The 19,144-nt window shown below is 41.0% G+C and overlaps 1 protein-coding gene across 2 annotated transcripts in view; it reads right to left on the bottom strand.

The window, feature by feature from the left end:
* The window catches only part of SRGAP1 (SLIT-ROBO Rho GTPase activating protein 1), a 265,045-nt gene that overhangs the window by 21,196 nt on the left and 224,705 nt on the right, over positions 1–19,144 (bottom strand). For both annotated transcript variants that reach the window (XM_055328681.1, XM_055328682.1), the window contains exons 13-17: positions 17,576–17,636; positions 17,196–17,273; positions 15,047–15,181; positions 4,804–4,909; positions 1,185–1,409 (exon numbers count right to left, since the gene is read on the bottom strand). In XM_055328681.1, coding sequence (XP_055184656.1) covers positions 1,185–1,409; positions 4,804–4,909; positions 15,047–15,181; positions 17,196–17,273; positions 17,576–17,636 — 605 coding nt within the window. The remainder of the gene's footprint in view (positions 1–1,184; positions 1,410–4,803; positions 4,910–15,046; positions 15,182–17,195; positions 17,274–17,575; positions 17,637–19,144) is intronic.

The following is a 19,144-nucleotide window of genomic DNA, read 5'->3' as shown; positions in this document are numbered from 1 at the left end:
CTGTACCACCCCCATATTCACACTTCATCGGGGACTACACGGCCATATTAAACACTTTTTAATCCAATGGCATAATTAATAATAAATTAGTTAAAATAAAAATATATATTTTAAGGATTTATTTATTCATGAGAGACAGAGAGAGAGGCAGAGACACAGGTAGAGGGAGAAGCAGGATCCTCACAGGGAGCCTGATGTGGGACATGATCCCAGGACCTCGGGATCACACCATGAGCCAAAAGTAGGTGTTCAACCGCTGAGCCACCCAGGTGTCCCAAATTAAATAAAATAAATTTGCTTAAGATGACCAGCACTACTATCATTGGTTAGGATAATACTAATTAGTAAGAATGGATATTATTAAGAATGAAAACATATTTGGTTAACAGGGCTCCTTTATAATGATAAATCTGGAGTATTTTTATTTTTTAGAAAAGAGTTTATTTATTTATTTTAGAGAGAGAGAGAGAGAGACAGAGATAGCGACTGAGAGAGCACAAGTGGGGAGGACAGGGAGAAGCAGGCTCCACACAGAGCAGGGACCCCAGGATCATGACCTGAGCTGAAGCCAGATGCTTAAGTGACTGAGCCCCTCGGGTGCCCCTGAAATTCTTTATATAGAGCCCAAACTATTTCAGAATGAAAAATGCAATCTGTCAGTTCAATCAGTTATCTTTGCCTGATAAAACAGTAAAATTAATGCAGCTCCATATAATACGTTTTGAAACCGTTATTCTCTACAGATGATACAGTAGGGTGGATCCATTTAAAAAGGTATCATTCAGGATCCCTGGGTGGCGCAGCGGTTTGGCGCCTGCCTTTGGCCCAAGGCGCGATCCTGGAGACCCGGGATCGAATCCCATGTCGGGCTCCTGGTGCATGGAGCCTGCTTCTCCCTCTGCCTGTGTCTCTGCCTCTCTCTCTCTCTCTCTGTGACTATCATACAAAAAAAAAAAAAGGTATCATTCTCAGGGAAAAGGGAGGGATGAATAGAAATTTCCACAATAAGAGGCCAGTGCTGTCATGCATCTTAGTATTGTAATTTATCTCAAGTGTTCCTGCTTCTTCTTTTTAAAAATTGGAATCTTTGGCAACTTCCAGTCAATTCTTTTTCTTAATTAAATCGATATCTGTTCTTTCATAATTTTCCCAGGGGTGTGAAAAACTAAAATTCCCGGACTTACCAATAATCGTCTCCAGCCATACATTTCTCATAAATAGGGCCATCCAGCTCTTTAGCATCTGGGAAAATAGTTTCATGGTGGATGATTATGGTTTTGACAATTTCATTCACATGAGCCTGGCAAGACACTTGATCCTGTATTTCTGGGACGGGCATCAACGTGGGACCAAAACAAATGGCCAGGTTATAAGGGTCCATCATGTTCTCATCACTGTACTGTGAAAGGCTACGAAGGAAAAGAAAAGGGTTACAAAAGAACAGGAGAGAAAAAAAGAAAATTGATGTTTTAGATAAGAAACTTTATATTCTGAAAATAGGGATCCAAAGCATTTTGTTTGGTTTTTATCATCAGAATAAGATAATGTTCAATCTCTTTTAAGTTGCCTCAGCAAATTACAAAGAAAATAAAGCAACTTCTAACTTTTCAGCTAGGAAGAACTAAAAGGGGAATATAAATCCTCCTTGCTTAATTAAGTGGCATTTTTCAAAGCCAGAACAGAGCTTAAGATAATTTTGATTACAACGGAGACCAGGATCAAGTAAATGAGTTTTGTTCACAAACACTATGGTGAGGCTCTAAATGCCATTCCAGTAGATGCGGGAAGGGCAGTAGTGAGCTCCATAAAGCCTTGTGGATATCTTTAAAGTGTCCTCCCACCTACTCAAAAACATCTCAGATTTCAGTTCTCCCTTATAAATCTTGAGGAAAGCCTAGAGGAAAACAAAGCACCTTTTCTTTGTGACCCCTGAAAGCAAGCAAACAACTCTGGGCTTTATAATCTGCTTTGGGGGAAGACTACCAGAACTACCCAACAGTCAATGTCAAAAAAGATGTCGTGGCAACGACAAAACTCCCATTCCTCGTAGAGCTGGCAGGCTACAGACTTGGGGGGAAATTTCTGGTTGTCTAGTCCTAATTTGTAAATTCAGGCCAGCAGATATTTGTGAGATATTTTCTACAAGTGACTCAAAATAAGGCAGCTCTTTATTGCTCTGCCTGGAACATGTGCAAAAGGTGCTGTTCTAGGGAGAAGCCAGAGACATGATCTTTCCAAGAATCAAATGTCAATTGTGGAAGGAAATGTGAAATCCAGGTGAACAGATGACAAATGGAAGAAGAAGAAAAAAAAAAGACTCAGTGACATTTGTGGGATGGTGACAGACACAAAGAAAAGGAAATACCACATGACCTGATCCTTTACCCATTTTGGGAAATAAGATAGCCTAGAAAGCAGAAAACACAAAAGGGTAATTTCCTCAGCTAACATATGTCTTTTCCTTCTGCCATTTCTCAAGCATACGCTCTTTAAAGAGGTTCAGAGTAAAGGCAACGATCATGTTACAGATCATCTGGAAAATGGATGCACGGAGGAGAAGTGAGACTCAGAATAAGAACGGCCTAATTTTCAAAAGACACATGTGAGCTCAGTGGGGAGAGTCACAGTTAATCTTTCTGGATCTTAAATTTAGTGCTGGCTTGAAGAGCAAAATCTTGTTATAAAAATGTTATATAACCATGTTTCGATTTTACAATTAAGGGACAGGAGGCTTTCTCTGTTCTAATTCCTGTCCCAAGCATCCCACCCTAGAGGTTGGGGCTGGTTTCTGCACGAAGGCAGGTGCAGCGAGCCCCAGGGGGCATCTCTGGGCAGAAATGCTGGAAGCAATGCCAGCCGGCTGACTGGTGGCATGTCGTTTGCTCTTTTGTTGAGATACGTGGCAAGTTAGATTCAGGTTGTGAGAACTTTCTTGATGCCCAGTCTGCCTTCCTAGGCTATTGTGGTTTATTGGTTCGAAGTGGGTTTTGCTCAGGTGTGCCAGGAAAATTTGGTGAGGACAGCATGTAGAGGGCCCGGGGGGAACTTGAGGCACTCCACACTGGGGAAGGGGGGCACGTGCAAGGAAAGGTGAAGATGGCAAGTCTCTGGATTTTTTTTTTTTCATTTGAGGATTTAATCCTAATGAGGGAATAAGATCAAAACAACAACAACAACAACAACAACAATAACAAAACTCAACCCAAGTCACTAACTAGGGAGGGATCATGAGCACCTGTGCTCCAAGAACTTCATCTTCAGCGAGGCAGGTCAAATGCAACAGAGAAATTCAGATTCCAGGCTACTTTTCCCTATTTCCAGCCCCATTATGGCAAGAGGGGTGTGCACATGAGCCGAGTGCCTTGCCTGGGATTTGCCATGAACTCTGCAGCTCAGGCCCCCAGCCCACAGTCCCAATGGCTCTGGTTCATGGGGCTCTCTCGAATTTCTGTCTTATGGGTCTTCCAGAATTTGGAACTGATGGCAGCTTGGTCAGAAGTGATCCCACCTTGCTTTTTGGTTTCTGAGCTGTCAAGAACCCCTCTGGCTGGCTGAAATCCATGTCTGCTGATGCAACAGATACAACAGACATAAGGATCCCCTTCATGTTCGCCAGCAAGGGGCAGAGCTCCTCAGGGGACACCTCTGGATAGAGCTGGCCCCACAGCAACTCCTCTGTGATGTGTGGCTGCCCGAGCTCAGGCCACTGCTCAGCAGCTCGCTGGAGCTTCGGAGCCCTCCCGCTCGCCGCCCAGGTCAGCAAGCCTGCATGTTTTTAAAACCCCTTGGTCAATGAGGCTCCATCTCTCTAGATCCTGTTTCTAGTGGTGATTTCTATACAAACGGGTTCCTACTGTCATTCGTGCATATTTTAGGTCTCTGCAAGCATCTCCCCATTGGATGATACCTGGTTTCTGGGGTCAGCCTCGGTGGGTATGATTTCAGTAAAAGTCAGCAGGACTGTAGTAAGTCCCCAAGGCTTGTGAGAACTCTAAACCTCCAAAAAGAAAAAAAAATAGAGAAGAGAAAAATATCCTAATTTGGGGAAGGGAGAACCCAAACCATGTCAGAAGGAAAAGGCACTGTCCCCGAGCTTACTCTTCCTAGATTCTTTTATTTCCAAGGACTTAGCTAGATCCTTAAATTAGCAAGGGGACCCTTAGCTAGGACTTGGGGAAGGTGTTCGTATAGTGGGGCCCATTTTTATTACAAGGAAGTCAAACAAATGAAAAGTCAAGGTGCTTAAATTAAAAGTTTCCTTGAAAATAATGCAGTGATTTTTTTAAGGTTTCTGTTACATCGATGCTGAGCCTTTTATAAATATCTTCTTCTCGACAACGTCTCATTATATTGAGTTTGCAGAAGTTCTTTTTTGGATCCGCATATAATTCGCATCTATAGTTCCCCTCCTTCCTTGATTTCCACATGAAGAATCACAGAAATTTTCTGCAGTGAGCAGGCGGTTTACATCATTTTGACAAAAATGTTCATGACATTAGCTTTGGGTGGAAGTTGGAAAAACACATATTTCACTGTCAAATGTTCTTTTTGGTGATATTTGTATATTTTTGCATGTATGGCCACAGTTTCTGCATCTTTCAGCTATCACACAAGGACCTTGATCTGCTGGAAGAAAAACACAGCTCCAGTCTATATTCAATCATCTTCTCCTCGACTCTGCTGACAAATGGGACCCAATGGCCATTTTGTAGAATCCAAGAACAAAGACAGAATTCAGAGCAGTGCAAATGGAAGTGCGGGACAGGCATTTGGGCAGAGTATTAGAGTATTAGGGGTACTTACTGATTGAGGAAGGCAAAGAGGTACCTCATCACTATCAGGACGGACCTGGGCAAGGTCAGGAGGAGTTTGCGGATGTGAAGCGCCCTCTCATAGAGATTATCTATTCCTGCGGACAGAAGAGAACATGGTCAGGACTGTTTCACTTGCCACATTTAAAGCAGAACACTGGGTGTTGGTTATGATCTCAGCTCGGGTCTTGATCTCAGGGGTCGTGAGTTCAGGCTCCGCGTTGGGCTCCGTGCTGGGCATGGAGCCTAGAGAACACTGGGGACCAAATTTCATATCTGACCATAAGCAAGCCCCTGGTGAGATGCAGTTGTAACCAAAAACAGTGAATAAAAAAACCCAAAACCAAAACAAAGCAGTGAATAAGTGATCAGCTTGGCTATAATACCACTTCTGAGAGCATCTTCTCTGACCCATCACTTTTCTCTGACTGCCATGGTCTTGAGCAACTTAGCGTCTTCTAGGTTTAGAAATCATTTTTTTCACTTGCTGCTCTTCCTGGATTTTGCATCTGACATGGTTTCAACTCGTTTCAAAAGCTGCATGTCACCCAAAGTAGTTTTGGGGCACATCTCCCCTATGATTCATTGATTCCTCCTCTATTTATTTGTGTGTTCCTATGATTCAGGCCACATACCAGGTTTTGAACCTCTCCATCCTCAAAACTATCATAGTGTTTTATTGATATGACTTTTTACTTTGTATTATGTTATTTCATCAAATTTTAAACACACATTTTAGGAGAGCCTACTAGGTTTCAAGTACTGAGTTAGGCATTAGAAATACGTTTGCGACTTGGTTCCTGCTCTCACAGAACTCATACCCTGGTGTTTACAGTTATTTACTTCCTTCTCCTGTCTTCCCTGTCGGAGAGTGAGCTCGCTGAAGACAGGGGTACCTGGGACTTCCCAGTATTATTTTATACCTCTTTCCTAGCAATACAAATTGTCCAAAGCTTCTAAACACAAAAGTGCCTGTGAACAGCAGCCAAAAAAGTTAGTACTAATACTCCATTATTTGCACAGTGGTCTGTATTTTACAATACATTTTCCTATTTGCTGTCCAATTTAACGCAGATAACAATACTGTGGGGTAGGCAGGGCATGCAATGTCATCGCCATTTAATGGATTAGGAAGACGAGAATGGTAAGCAGCTTACCCCGTTACTTGGCTGGATGGGTAGAGCTAGGACTAAGATCTATTCTGTTTAAGCTGGTTGTCTTTCTTGGATTTCAAAGTACTTTATCAAGTAAAATAGATTTTTTAAAAAAGATTTTATTTTTAAGCAATCTCTATGCCCATGGTGGAGCTTGAACCCATAAACCCAAGATCAAAACCTGCATGCTCCAACTGAGCCAGCCAGGCACCCCCTTTATAAAGCACAACTTTGAAGATGTCCAGTAAGGATACGTTTGGGAAAAATATTTCTTTTTCAATTTATTTATTATTTTTCTTTAATTAAGTAGGTTCCATGCCTAACACGGGGCTAGAACTCATGACCTCAAGATCAAGTGTTGCATGCTCTGAGTGAGCCAGTCAGGCACTCCTGGGAAAAAATTTTCAAAGAATATTTCAGAAACATTTCTGAAGCTTAATCTAATTTCATATTACTACATTTGCTCTTAATTGCTCTTGAGATATTCAAATATCCTACTTGAAAATCTCAGGCTGCCTGCTACCCCCCACCCCCCAGGACTTCATTTCTGACACAACAGCCAACTGATTCTCTTTCTACTTCTCAGTTTTCTGACCCTTTCTGACCTATAAATGTAGTCAGCCTTCAAGGATCTCTGCTTGTTCTCTTCAATGGCAAGCACATCTGGTCTCAAGCTTAGGACCATCCCTTCTAGGAAGGTGGTATTTTCGCTTCATTTTTCATTTTTGCGTAGAACAGAAGTTCTGTTGCTTCTACCCCTGGATATCTCGCTGCTAATTTTGTAATCGAAGTCTATTATTTTTAACTTGGACCACGATAATACTTTCCTAATTCAGTTTCCCATTCCAATTCCTCTTAAACCAGTGGTTCTCAGCCTTGACTTGAAATGACTTATGACTCATTCTTAAAAGTAAATATTGAGATTTACTAGCATCTATTCTCTGGTCCTTAAAAAACTATGTGCATAAATGACTTTCTATTTATGCCTCACACCAAACAGTTGCAAGGTTTAATATATTTATGCAAATTATAAATTGCAGTGACGAACTGTTCCATTAATGGTCTCCTGACTGGCAATAACTTCTACTCTTTTCTAGCCACAAATAGATCCATATAAGGGTTAGGATTAAAAACAAAATAACAATAAAGCTTCTGTCATTGTTTACTGAGGACGTGGACTGTTTCAGAAGTGAAGTCTACTGATTCTCCAGGCTAATCCTCAGTATAAGGTTAAGGTCAACTGTCAGGGAGAAGGCTTTAGCAACTTCAGCCTAATCTGGGGGTCTTAGAGAAAAAAAGGAAAGAATATGAAAGGAACTACTCTTCATATATTACTGATCTTTAATCTTTGTCAAATCCCAGAGTGGACAAGCCATTTTCAGGCTAGAAGAAGACACAGGCATTACACCCAAGAGGTTTAATTTAAGATCCTCTTGTTTCTATCTCTCAGTTCTAAAGTGAGTTCCCCCTACCCCTTAAAAGTAGTTTCAGACTTTCATTTAAACATAATTGGTGGTGGGGGGTGGTGGGGAGGCACCTGGGTGGCTCAGTGGTTGAGCATCTGCCTTCGGCTCAGGTCGTGATCCTGGGGTCCTGGGATCGAGTCCCACATCGGACTCCCTGCAGGGTGCCTGCTTCTCCCTCTGCCTGTGTCTCTCATGAATAAATTTTAAAAAATCTTAAAAAAAAACCCAACAAAACCCTGGGGGAGCAGGTATTTATTTATTTGTTTGGAGGTTACTTTTCTTTTAACTAATTGATTTTTTAAAAGTTTTTTATTTAAATTCCAGTTGGTTGACATACAGTGTAGTTTTAGTTCCAGGTGTACAATACCGTGATTCAACACTTCCACAGAACAGGTATCGATATACCAATTTCACAGCAGCATTATTTGTGACAGCCAAGAGGCAGAAATAACCCAAACAATCACTGATGGATGAGTGGATAAACAAATGAGGTGTATATATATATATATATATATACACCCACCCCCCAAGGAACCTTATTCAGCCTTAAAAAAGAAATGAAATTCTCATACAATCTGGATGAATCTTGAAGACAACCTAAGTAAAATAAGCAAGCCACAAGAAGACAAATACTGTTTGATTCCAATTACACAAGGTATCTAGAGTAGTCAAGGTCATAGAGGCAGAAAGCAGCACAGTGGTTGTCAGGGGTTAGGGGGAGTTGCTTTCTGGGCGTAGAGCTTCAGTTTGGGAGGATGAAAAAGTTGTAGAGATGGGCGGTGGTGGTGATTACACAACAGTGTGAATGTATTTAATGCCACTGAACTGTACACTTAAAAATGGATAGGATGATAAGCTTTATGTTCTATAAATTTTACCACAATTTAAAAAGAATTGGGAGAGGAAGGCATCATGAGACGTAAATGAAAGATTTCAGGAGAGAAAGGCAACAAGAATGTACAAAAAATGACACCAAAAGGACTAGATGAAATTATGGGAGGCTGGTATACAGTCTCTGCAACCACCGTAAACATAAATCAAAGCAAAACAGAACTGCTGGCTTTCCTGAACTAGTAGCAAATCCATCTGTCCCGAAGGCCTCAGAGCATGGTGGCTGTGGGCAGGACTCAGGTATTACCTGGCTGCTTGCTCAACAGGCCTGCAGCGTACATCCTACAGGAGCCCTGCTCTGGTACTAATGACTCATGTACTCTCCGGAGTCCAGTTAGCAGGTGGAAATTTATGGTTGCTCCATAGGCTCTGATTAATGTGCCTTCCCAGCTGCCTCTGAGTGTGGCAATTCATAGTCTTTCAAATTTTATGCCACGTGAAAAGATGCATCTTTTCTTCCTCGCAGAAAAGTTGTCAGTAAGGAAAAATCAGTATTTCATCTGAATTTCTTTTAAGCTGGCCCTTGTTTCCACATTCCAGGATCTCATGTAATTAGGGAAAAGTGAAATTCATCCAATCTTGGTCACATGCTCCAAGCTCCCTAGGCTTGTTCATGTTTTTTTTTCCCAGCCCTGCCAGGTTCCCAGGTCAGCATCCCAACTTCACAGCACGGGGCTCTGATGGCTCCGTGTGAACGTGTGTGAAATATTCACTGCATAAACACAAGTTACTTCAGAAAATGGCAAAAAACACAAATGGCCATTACACTCTGGAAATGCCAGTTCCTCTATTTGGCACTATTTGCAAAAGTATTTGTCAGAAAACAAATAATAAATCACCGGATGCAAATTCATCCTCAAGTATGACAGCAGGGAAGGAAATGAATGGCCACATTTAGAGATGGTTTATTTAAGGGCAGCCACACAATATTTCTGAGCTGCAAAGCTGAATGGGCAGCGTTCAAGGTGAGTTTGCTAGTCCCAGGTCATTTTTAGGTTCACTGTTAGGTTCTAACAACGTCAAGGTCTTAATCAGTTGTGTGCATCAATAGCATATGTGTGTGAATGAAAAGGGAAAGAGAAAAACCAAGAGATGTCCTAGTACATTTAGAAGAATCTTGGCTTAGCCTCGATATGAGAATTACCAGCTGCTCATCTAAGTAGGAAATGAAATGCTTGCAAATCTTTCTAATAATCATTAATAGATTGAGTTCTGTGAATTTAGGAATTATTGTTATTTTTTAAGGTATAACAATGACATCATGGCTATGTTGTATAAAAAAAAAAAGAATCCTTATCTTCCAGAGATTTGTATATGCAGAGGAAGTGTTAGAATGTCAGGGAGATGATGGAAGGGATAGAAATGGGATAATTTTGTCCAAGAAATGAAAATTGTTAAAGTTAGGTGATTGTTTATACTGGGGTTCTTTACAATTTTTTGTATCTTTTTTACAGATGTTTGAAATTATGTATAATAAAAGAGTCAAACAGAAGGTTGATTATGAACAGAATGGACAGTACAGTTCTACTTTGGTTGTTAAAAAAAATTGTGTGTGCGCATGAACATAAAAAGAGCAGAAGGACATGCAACAAAATGTCTATACACCACTGATTCTCTTTGAGGATGGGGGATCGTATTTTGTTCTACGTGCATCTGTGTATTTTTCAAGTATTCTCCAAGACCACATGTTGGTACTGTGATAGGTAAAAGGCCCTCCTAAAAAAAAGTTTCCTTGTGCTCAAGTAGTCATCTAGATAGTAACACAAAATGTAAAATGAAGTGCAAATGTGTCATCTGGGCTCAGCCCTGAGGCAGCCAGGAAAGATCACGAATTGCTTGATTAGCTCATCTAGGGCAAGTCTTTTGGACTTCCGCCCCAGGGAATCTCAAAGCCATGGCATATGTATATTCTAGAAGCTGCCTAGAATACGTGGGCTTAGTCTGGAGCAGTTACAAAACTATTCACAAAGTGGATGGTTTACAAACAAACAAACAAAAACAAACAAAAAACCCAACCAAACACAAACAATTTTCGGGTGAGAAACTACCAAGTTTGTCACTTCAAATTTATATTGCACTGGAGTCATCCAGGTCTTTATCCAGATAAGTTTTGTTTTTGAGAGAGAGTGAGCGAGAGCGTGCTAATACCCATTTTCTTTTACTACATATATTTGCAAGCTTCCAGAGACTATAGTATTTTGGGACATAAATAAAATGTCCCACATTAATAACTTATCACTTAAAAAAAAATCTTTCCCAAATGCTCCAAAAATAAGTAAGCAAAAAGTAGTGGTAACCAGAGACCTATGTAAACTTTTTTACATAAAAAAAAGATTTTAGAGAGAGGGAGAGGAGTCCCATAGAGCCCACTGGGGAGGGGGGCTCGATATCACGACCTGAGATCATGACCTGAGCCCAAATCAAGAGTTGGATGTTTGGCCTTTGCCAACTGAGCCCCTCAGGAACTTCAGAGACCTACATAAACTCTTAAAAAAGATGCAAAGGGAAGATTTTTCTATACAAAGTAAATATCACATGATATTTGCTTAATAGGAAAAATCAATCCAATTATGACAATGCTAAGAGAAGATGACATGGATAAAAACAATCAACTCATGTGAGATCTCTCTCTCTCCTAGAGTTTCTAAATCTTTGTGCTTCTATTACATACTAACTTAGACTGCATTTATTTGTAAATATCTGCACTCCCTTATTCTTTTTTAAACCTTCTGAATGCAAAAATCAAGTCTTTGAATCCCTAGAAAGTTTTGCAGATCGTAGGCAATTAACCAATGGTTCAAATGATCAAAAATCCTAACATCGATGAGAAGACATAAGGATGAATAACATATTATACCATTCTCAAAGAATTTAATGAAAATCCAGAAAAAACATGGTACATCCAGGTCACACTGGTATGAGAAAATGCTTAGAGATCAATACTCAATAATGGCTAGAAATCCCCTCCTTTTTAAGAGATTAGATGTTGGAAGAAAAGGCGTCATTAGATACAGTGTCACTCTTTATGTGTTATTGAAAAACATCCTATTCTGCAAAACTATGCACTAAAATATAACAGGACTTATGGGGAAAAGTAGGGTTGGGGTAGACAGCTCAACACTATGCAACTCTGTATCTACAGCACTAACCAAAACAGGGACAATACTACTTAACTTACCAGCACAGGTAAATGTCTGATTAGCATCCTTAGCAGGCTTAAGCCCTGGACACCTGCTTCTCTGAGATGCAGGTCTTGGGATAGAGACTATTTTCATAAAAATTAATCCGAGGATTATTTTTTTTTAATTTTTAAAAAATATTTTATTTACTTGAGAGAGAGAGAGACAGAGACAGAGACAGCGACAGAGGAGCTCAAGCACAGAGGAGAGGGAGAAGTAGGCTCCCCACCGACCAGGGAGCCTGATGCAGGGCTTGATTCCTGGACCCCGGGATCATAACCTGAGCCGAAGGCAGATGCTTAACCAACTGAGCCCCCCAGGCGCCCCTAACCTGAAGATGATTAATCCATTGTTTTTCATCAATCTACTGTTTTATTCATTCATTCATTCATTCATTCATTCATTCATTCTCTAATCAATCTACTGTTTTAATACAGTGGGGATGTCTTTGCAACTTCTTCACTTGCACACGTAAGACACTGCATGAAAAGAAAGATATTTCCATAGATTTTCCATTTTCTTCCCCAACGATCCTTATATTTCGCTAAGCCTGACTCTTCCACTGTGAGACAGCTTGACTTCAATTGTTACGAAACACTTTATGGGCTGGGAAAAATCATGCTGGAACCACCACAACGATGCTTCTGGGTTATACTAGCATCATTTCTAAATGCATGCGAGGTAATTATGTCAAGGATCAGACAGACTGGTAAGTGGCTAACCGAGGTGCTGGCATAGATGACCTCAGATCATAGTGGGGGTAGTCATAACAGTTGCCATGATGATAGCTAGCAACATTTATTGGGGTTTACCGTGTGCCAGGCACAATGCTGCACTTTATATGAATCATCTCGTTTATTCTTCACACAGACTTTATGAAATAGGTAAAACAACAGATAATTCAGTAAGATTAAGTATCAATCTCTGCCCAAGGTTACCAAGTTACCAAGTGGTGAAGCTAGCATTTGAACCCTGATCTTTCCGACTCTATGGTTCAGATATTAACAACCACAAGGAAATAATATTTCTTGGTCAGTGAAAGTATGAAGTCCTTCTACAATACAGACAAGGCAGTCCAAGGTGCTTTATCCTACTGGTACATGTGAGCAGAAACGCTGATAGGATGTATGTACCTAGAAAACCACTAAGTACCGTACAGTGCCTTATTATTTTTCCAGATTAAAGCTTTCTGGCTAGGAGGTAAGGAAAATCTCTTGGACAAGGCCAAAGGAGAATTCCAGAAGCATGACACCTCCTTTTCTGTTCTTTCCAGCTGGGTCACAGGCCTGCTGTGATGACTCAGGCTGTGTAAGGGCCTTGGAATGGACACCACAGGCACACTTCTGAATCCAACACAAAACATCAGGCTGTGTGGGATGGGGGTAGGGGGAATAACGACCGGGGAACTCAGTCCAGCGAGAGCCAGGATTTTAGGCATGAATTCCACCAAAGGAATTTTGGTGAAGACAATTGACAACAATGAATTTGGTACTTAGCACGTACCTGGAATTCACCCTGCGGAGTATTAAGGGCTGCAAAATTGAATAATCTATTAAGACCTCACAGGCCTTGGAGTTCACTGGAGGCATTTCATGGAATATACTCTTTGCCAGGCACTCTTCTTGGCCCTTTACAGGTATTAATACTCATTAAATGCTCACAGCCCTGTGATATATACGGTCTGCTATGCTCCCTACCTGACAGCTGATGGAACTACATGCAGAGAGGGTAAGAAACCTGCCGAAGGTCATAGAGCTGGGGAGCAATCTGGAGAAACCTGCCGAAGGTCATAGAGCTGGGGAGCAATCTGGACCTAGGCTATTGGAGCCCAAAGCCTGCATTTGGAGCCTCTTTCCTGAATTCTCTCCCTAGCAGAGGGGGAAGGGGTTAAACACCGTCAATGTGGGACATTAAGAAAAATGATGGACCTACGCACACAGTGGAATGTCAGTAGAGGAGAGAGTGGCTGGCTCTGCTGGGGTGGCGGGGAGGATGGCAGGCTAGGAGGAGTGCCAGGTCAGGAAAGCCTTCCCAGCAGATGCCAAACAGCTACCAGAGACAGCGGACCAAAGAGAGTGGGCAAAGGCACACAGGTAGGCGATGGCCTGGCATGCCTGCTGTTTGCTACTGCTGATATATAAACAGGGAAAGGGTGGCAGGAGAGGCGTGCACGCGAGTAGGAAGAGATCAGATAGAGGAAGAATTCGATTCTATGAGCTGGTCATACCCAGGTTGTGCCTTCAGGTGGGAAATCCTGCAATAGGTCTTAAAAAGGGGGGGTGGGTGGGAGTGACGTAACCCAATCTGCCCTGTCGGATCCAGGGGCAGGGTGAAGGATGGAATGGTCCGGAGGACGGGTGGTGGCAAAAGATGACACAACCCAGAAGCAGGGACGGAGTCCACCGAGGAGACAGTTAGCAGCAGCCCCAGGGAGGAGCCGCAGCGCTGGTGATGGCAATGGGCAAGGAAGCGCAAGCTGGAAGGATTTTTGAGGTCAGTAGGACTTGGGGATTAGAGGGTAAACTGGTTGGGAAGTGGGGGGTGGGTGAGGTTTCTTCCTCAGAGGCACTTGGTCCTTCTTTCTTTCTTTCTTTCTTTCTTTTTTTTAAACATTTATTTATTTATTCATGAGAGACACAGAGAGGCAGAGACACAGGCAGAGGGAGAAGCAGGCTCCTTGCGGGGAGCCTGACACGGGACTCGATCTCAGGACCCCGGGGTCACGCCCTGAGCCAAAGACAGACAGACGCTCAACCGCTGAGCCACCCAGGTGCCCTCGATCCGTATTCTTACTGTCCTTGCTATGTGATCTGAGTCAGCTCTAGGCTCCTGCCTGGGAACTGAGACTAAGAAGGGCATGGCATTTTGGGAGGAATGGAACTCCATGTGGTTAATACCTAATTCCCGGGATTATTACTTTCACCTTCTGTCCTATAGTGTCAGAAGCCTCCCTGAATAAACCAGCATGCTCTATCTGCTGCTGCTCATCATCATCAGTGTCATGGGATGTCCTGCATTAGTCTCAGAGCAGCTCTGCCTATTGGCTGCGGATGCCCGTGGACAGGTAATTACCACCTGGCATCCCTGCACCGTACTAATGACCATTTATGTCATTTTACCTTAGTTCTGGACATAACCAGATGGAAAAATTACTCCAGTCCAAAGACTGGCAAAGAAAGAGAAGAGCCAAAAGCCAAAAAAGAAGTCACATTCCATGCTTACAACTTCCTCTTCTCCCTTAGCAGGTTGGCACCTGCCTTTCTGCTCTATTCCAACCACTAAGTGGGAAGCTCTTGGGCTCTATGGAGCTTGTGATGTTCAGGAGTGAAACCCACTCAGTTGAGGGAGAGGCCACAGCTGGGAGGATGACTCATGTTGGATCCAGAAAGAAAACAAATGGTCTCAAAAATTTGGTGGTAATGGGGTAATGGTTAGGGGGAGGTTATGTGAAGAGGGGTCACTGCCTTTTCCAGGAAATTGGTTAGTGAAACAGTTTTGGTGGGGAAAGACTTAAAAAAAAAAAAAAAAGAAAGAAATCCACTTACTGATACAAGAAATCAGATCATTAAATCTTTCCTTAGGAAAGAGGGGGTTTTCCAGCCCACGGAAATAGAGCTTCAGAACGCCAGCAACTGAGTTAATATCATGGTTACTCTGGTCATCAGCCAAGGGGTTTTCACCTACAAAAAAAAAAAAATTAGTTACGTGCACAGTGCTTTCTCTTTTTTTCTCTGAACAAAAATATGTTTCTATACTCACACCCATTTCTATATATACATGTATCTTTTAATTATACTTTATGAAAGATTATATGGTACTAAAATTAAAATAATTGGTTTAGATATCCCAACCCATGATTAACCTAAAAATAGTTTGCTGAAATAAAGCTTTTTAAATATCTTATGTTACCAAAGAATCCCTTATGAGTTACTCAAATCTTAAAATAAAATATTGTGGGACTTAAAGTTAAAATCTAATCTTAGCTTGATATGAATTCAAATACTACATTCTGTATTTTATCCTACTGGGAAAAATATAAAATATAGTTACAATATCAGAAATATTATAGGATGCATCTAATGATGAATACCTACAATTGAACAAATGTTTCCCGCAATGACACAATGGTGTTCATGGCACATATGAAAGCTGCATTCAGCAGTGTAAGATTTGGGAATCAGACAGAGGAATTTGAAAATGTACCCTTAATAGTACCAGGGATTTGTTTTTTTTTTTTTTTAAAGATTTTATTTATTTACTCATGATAGAGAGAGAGAGAGAGAGGCAGAGACACAGGCAGAGGGAGAAGCAGGCTCCATGCAGGGAGCCCGACGTGGGATTCAATCCTGGATCTCTAGGATCGTGCCCTGGGCCAAAGGCAGGCACTAAACTGCTGGGCCACCCAGGGATCCCCAGTACCAGGGATTTGTATAAAAGGTAGAAATTTAAAAAATATATCACAGAGATGAAATTATATTATTCTTTATGGTAAGCAGTTTTAAAATGTACATAATTGGCATGGCTATTCCACTCCCCTCAGAATTAAATTGAGATTAAAATTCTTTTTTTTGAGATTAAAATTAAGAAGTTAAAAAACATTTCTTAAGCTCAACATAATATGCAGCCTTAATGAAATCAAACTCCAATTTTTAATCACAGGTCTGTTCCAAGGTTCATAAAAAACTGTACATTTCAAACTATTTTTTTTGGCCTCTTAGGCAGCTTATTTTCAGGGACTTGTGATTCCTTTTTCTCCACTTTCTTTGGCAGATCACTGAACACAAATTCACCAAAATATCCCCCCCCCCCCCCCACTGGGAGAATGCCTCACCCAAAGAGATCAGAAACAAATAACAAATACTAGGGGAGTTTCCAAGGAAAAATAATGAAGCAGTTTGCTTGCGGGGACTGGCACAGGAAACCGATGCTTTATATATTTCAAATTATGCTGAATATGGTTCCTATAAGAGACGTGGACCGCTTAGCTGCTGAGAGGGCAGGCTACTCTGCTCTACACATCATTTTCAGTCAGAGAACTTGGAACAGGAAAACAATCTGGCTCCAAGTTTACCACTTCTACCAAGGTTTCAAACTTTCAAGGGCTCCCTGCCAAGGGAAAAGGGGCAGAGAGAGAGAAGCTTGCCTTGCCTCCATGCCATGATGCCCCTCACTCTGCATGCTTGGCTTGACTTCCAAGCCGAGGAAGGAAGGTGCAGACGTAGCCAGAAGTGGACATGACAGAAATCATTACAATCGAGGTGCATTAATTAAGCCATCCCCACAGAGTCAGGCATTTTCACTGATTATACCTAATCCTTACACCAATCCTGGAATTCCACAGATGATGAAACTGAAGCCCAAACAGAAGAGGAGCAACTTGACTGAAATCAAATGATCAGTAACTGGAAGAGTGATCTGATTCTGGGTCTGCCTAACACTAAAGTGTTTTGCTAGTTATAATGTGCGAAGTAACAGTGCAGTAGGATTTATTTGATAGCCAATTACAAAGAGAGTAAGGCACCAACTAAGGTCAGGGGGAAGGAGTCTGGGGGTGGTATTAAGAGGAAGGAAAACATTCCTGACGTGCAGCTGGGATGAGTCACTTCCAATATATGGAATGAGTATGCCACTTTAATGTAGAGCAGATGATGCCTTTTTGACATGGTTTGCTTATGGGTACGGACATGCAGTTACCTCTCTCAAATGAATTTTTAATATCATTGACTTCCACCTGGGAACCAGACACTCTGAAAATCCCCTGATGCTGAAGACCTAAAGAGAACAGAAGATGGAGAGGTTGAGAAATCCCATCACAACCTCTAGGTCCCCCTTTTCCCAATAACCAAACGTTAAATGAAAAGACACATTTACTGAAGTGACCCTAAGGATTTTTTTTTTTTTAAGTAAGAATTTCAGGGGCACCTGGCTGGCTCAGTCAGTGGAGCATGTGACTCTGGATCTCAGCGTTGTGAGTTCAAGCCCCACGTTGGGTGTAGCAATTACATAAATCAATCAATCAATCCTTTTAAAAAACCCCCAAAAAAAAAAGAAGAATTCCATAGTTTATGCCTTACCATAGAGATTGATGAACCGAATACAGCTTTCCACAATGAGAGGGATAATCTGTCCCGAGTCCTGGGTAAAGAGATGGAAACCAGTCAACCACAAAAGAGAGGCATAAATCACACATAATAATAAAGTTCACAGTTTAACCCTAATTGAAGAGTACTTTTTTACTCTTTTAGATGATCATTTCCAAATACTTCCCCCTCTAAAATGTTCCACTAAGGCCAAAAATAAAAATTATATTTAACCAAAGGTATATTTCAGTTCTGGAGCAAACCAAATTAAATACGATTAAGGCAATTCTGTTTCAGTCTCCTCTGTTATGTCTAAAGATGTCAAAGCTAATTCATCTCTTTTACTTATTTTTAGGCTCATGTATCAAAGTGAACACATGAATCACTCCTTTTATTAAGGGTTATTTATACAAGTAATTAATGTAATGGACCTATAGAGAACTCTGTGTATTCCAACCACAGCACCTTAGGGCTGACTGGCTGTACTGGTCACTAAACCCAACCTTTCAGACATCTCGGGATCCTCTCTGTGACATCCCTGAGAGCACGCCATCTGGATGATAACTGTTATAAAACAAACTTACATGCTTCCAGATGCATGATATGAAGACTGCTTTATAGATGATTATAATGTGTTATATATCCATTTGGTTTGCATCAGAACTTACTCATCCTTATAGATTTTTCATCATTTTTAGGCTTATGAAAAAACTGCACAAATGCACATCCCATTAGATCTTGTTTCCTGAGGAAGGGGCAGTTTTTTGGCCTCTTTCCCCACATCTTGTAATATAGTCAGTGCACTCTACTGAACAAATGTGAATTCTGGAAATGTTTTAAAACATGTATAGGATGACAGATGAGATGAAGGAGCTGCTGAAGTCACAGTTAAATATGTATCAATGCCATGCACTCCATGTAGTTAAAGAAGGTTACTGACTATGGAGTTATTGTTCATGTACTTTTAGAGACTCTGCTCTTTCAGGAATTAGATCTTTACAGGAAACATGGAGGTTCAAAATGAATTAGCAGACATCAGGTACTAATTCATGAGGAATTTTATTCTGAAACACAAGAAGAATTTGGTTGCTTTAATATATTAGAACAATTCAGAATCCACTAACCTTTCCACTTAAGTAACAGGGGAAGGACTGGGAATAATGCAGCTGAGCCATTAAAACTCTTTACTATTCCTAGAATGGCTAATACACTTGTGAGGAATAGTTTTATTTTAGGTTTTAAGACCATCTAATCAGTGTGTAAACCAGTTAATGCTTCAATCACTTCTGGAGACTGTATTAAGCTTCTCTAATTAGCTAATTTGTTTTAGGGATGTACATTTTATTAATTTCTTAGAGAAGGTCCTTAAGAATAAAAACTCTTTAGTGTGGACTAGTTAGCTCAAGAAGAGCAATGTAATTACATCGACACTTACTGAGTATGTGAGGGGATTTTTCTTTAAGATACAAGTGTGTTTTAGGGGAAGTAACTCTTACACGAACAATTCACTTAACACTGTAATCTAAAAGAGCAACAAATATTTAAATGTAAGTGATAAAAGGA

The sequence above is a fragment of the Nyctereutes procyonoides genome, unplaced genomic scaffold (genome assembly GCF_905146905.1).
Source record: "Nyctereutes procyonoides isolate TBG_1078 unplaced genomic scaffold, NYPRO_anot_genome, whole genome shotgun sequence".
Taxonomy (NCBI): domain Eukaryota; kingdom Metazoa; phylum Chordata; class Mammalia; order Carnivora; family Canidae; genus Nyctereutes; species Nyctereutes procyonoides.
Note: the sequence above shows the minus strand (reverse complement) of the source record. Positions and strands in the feature narration are given on the sequence as shown.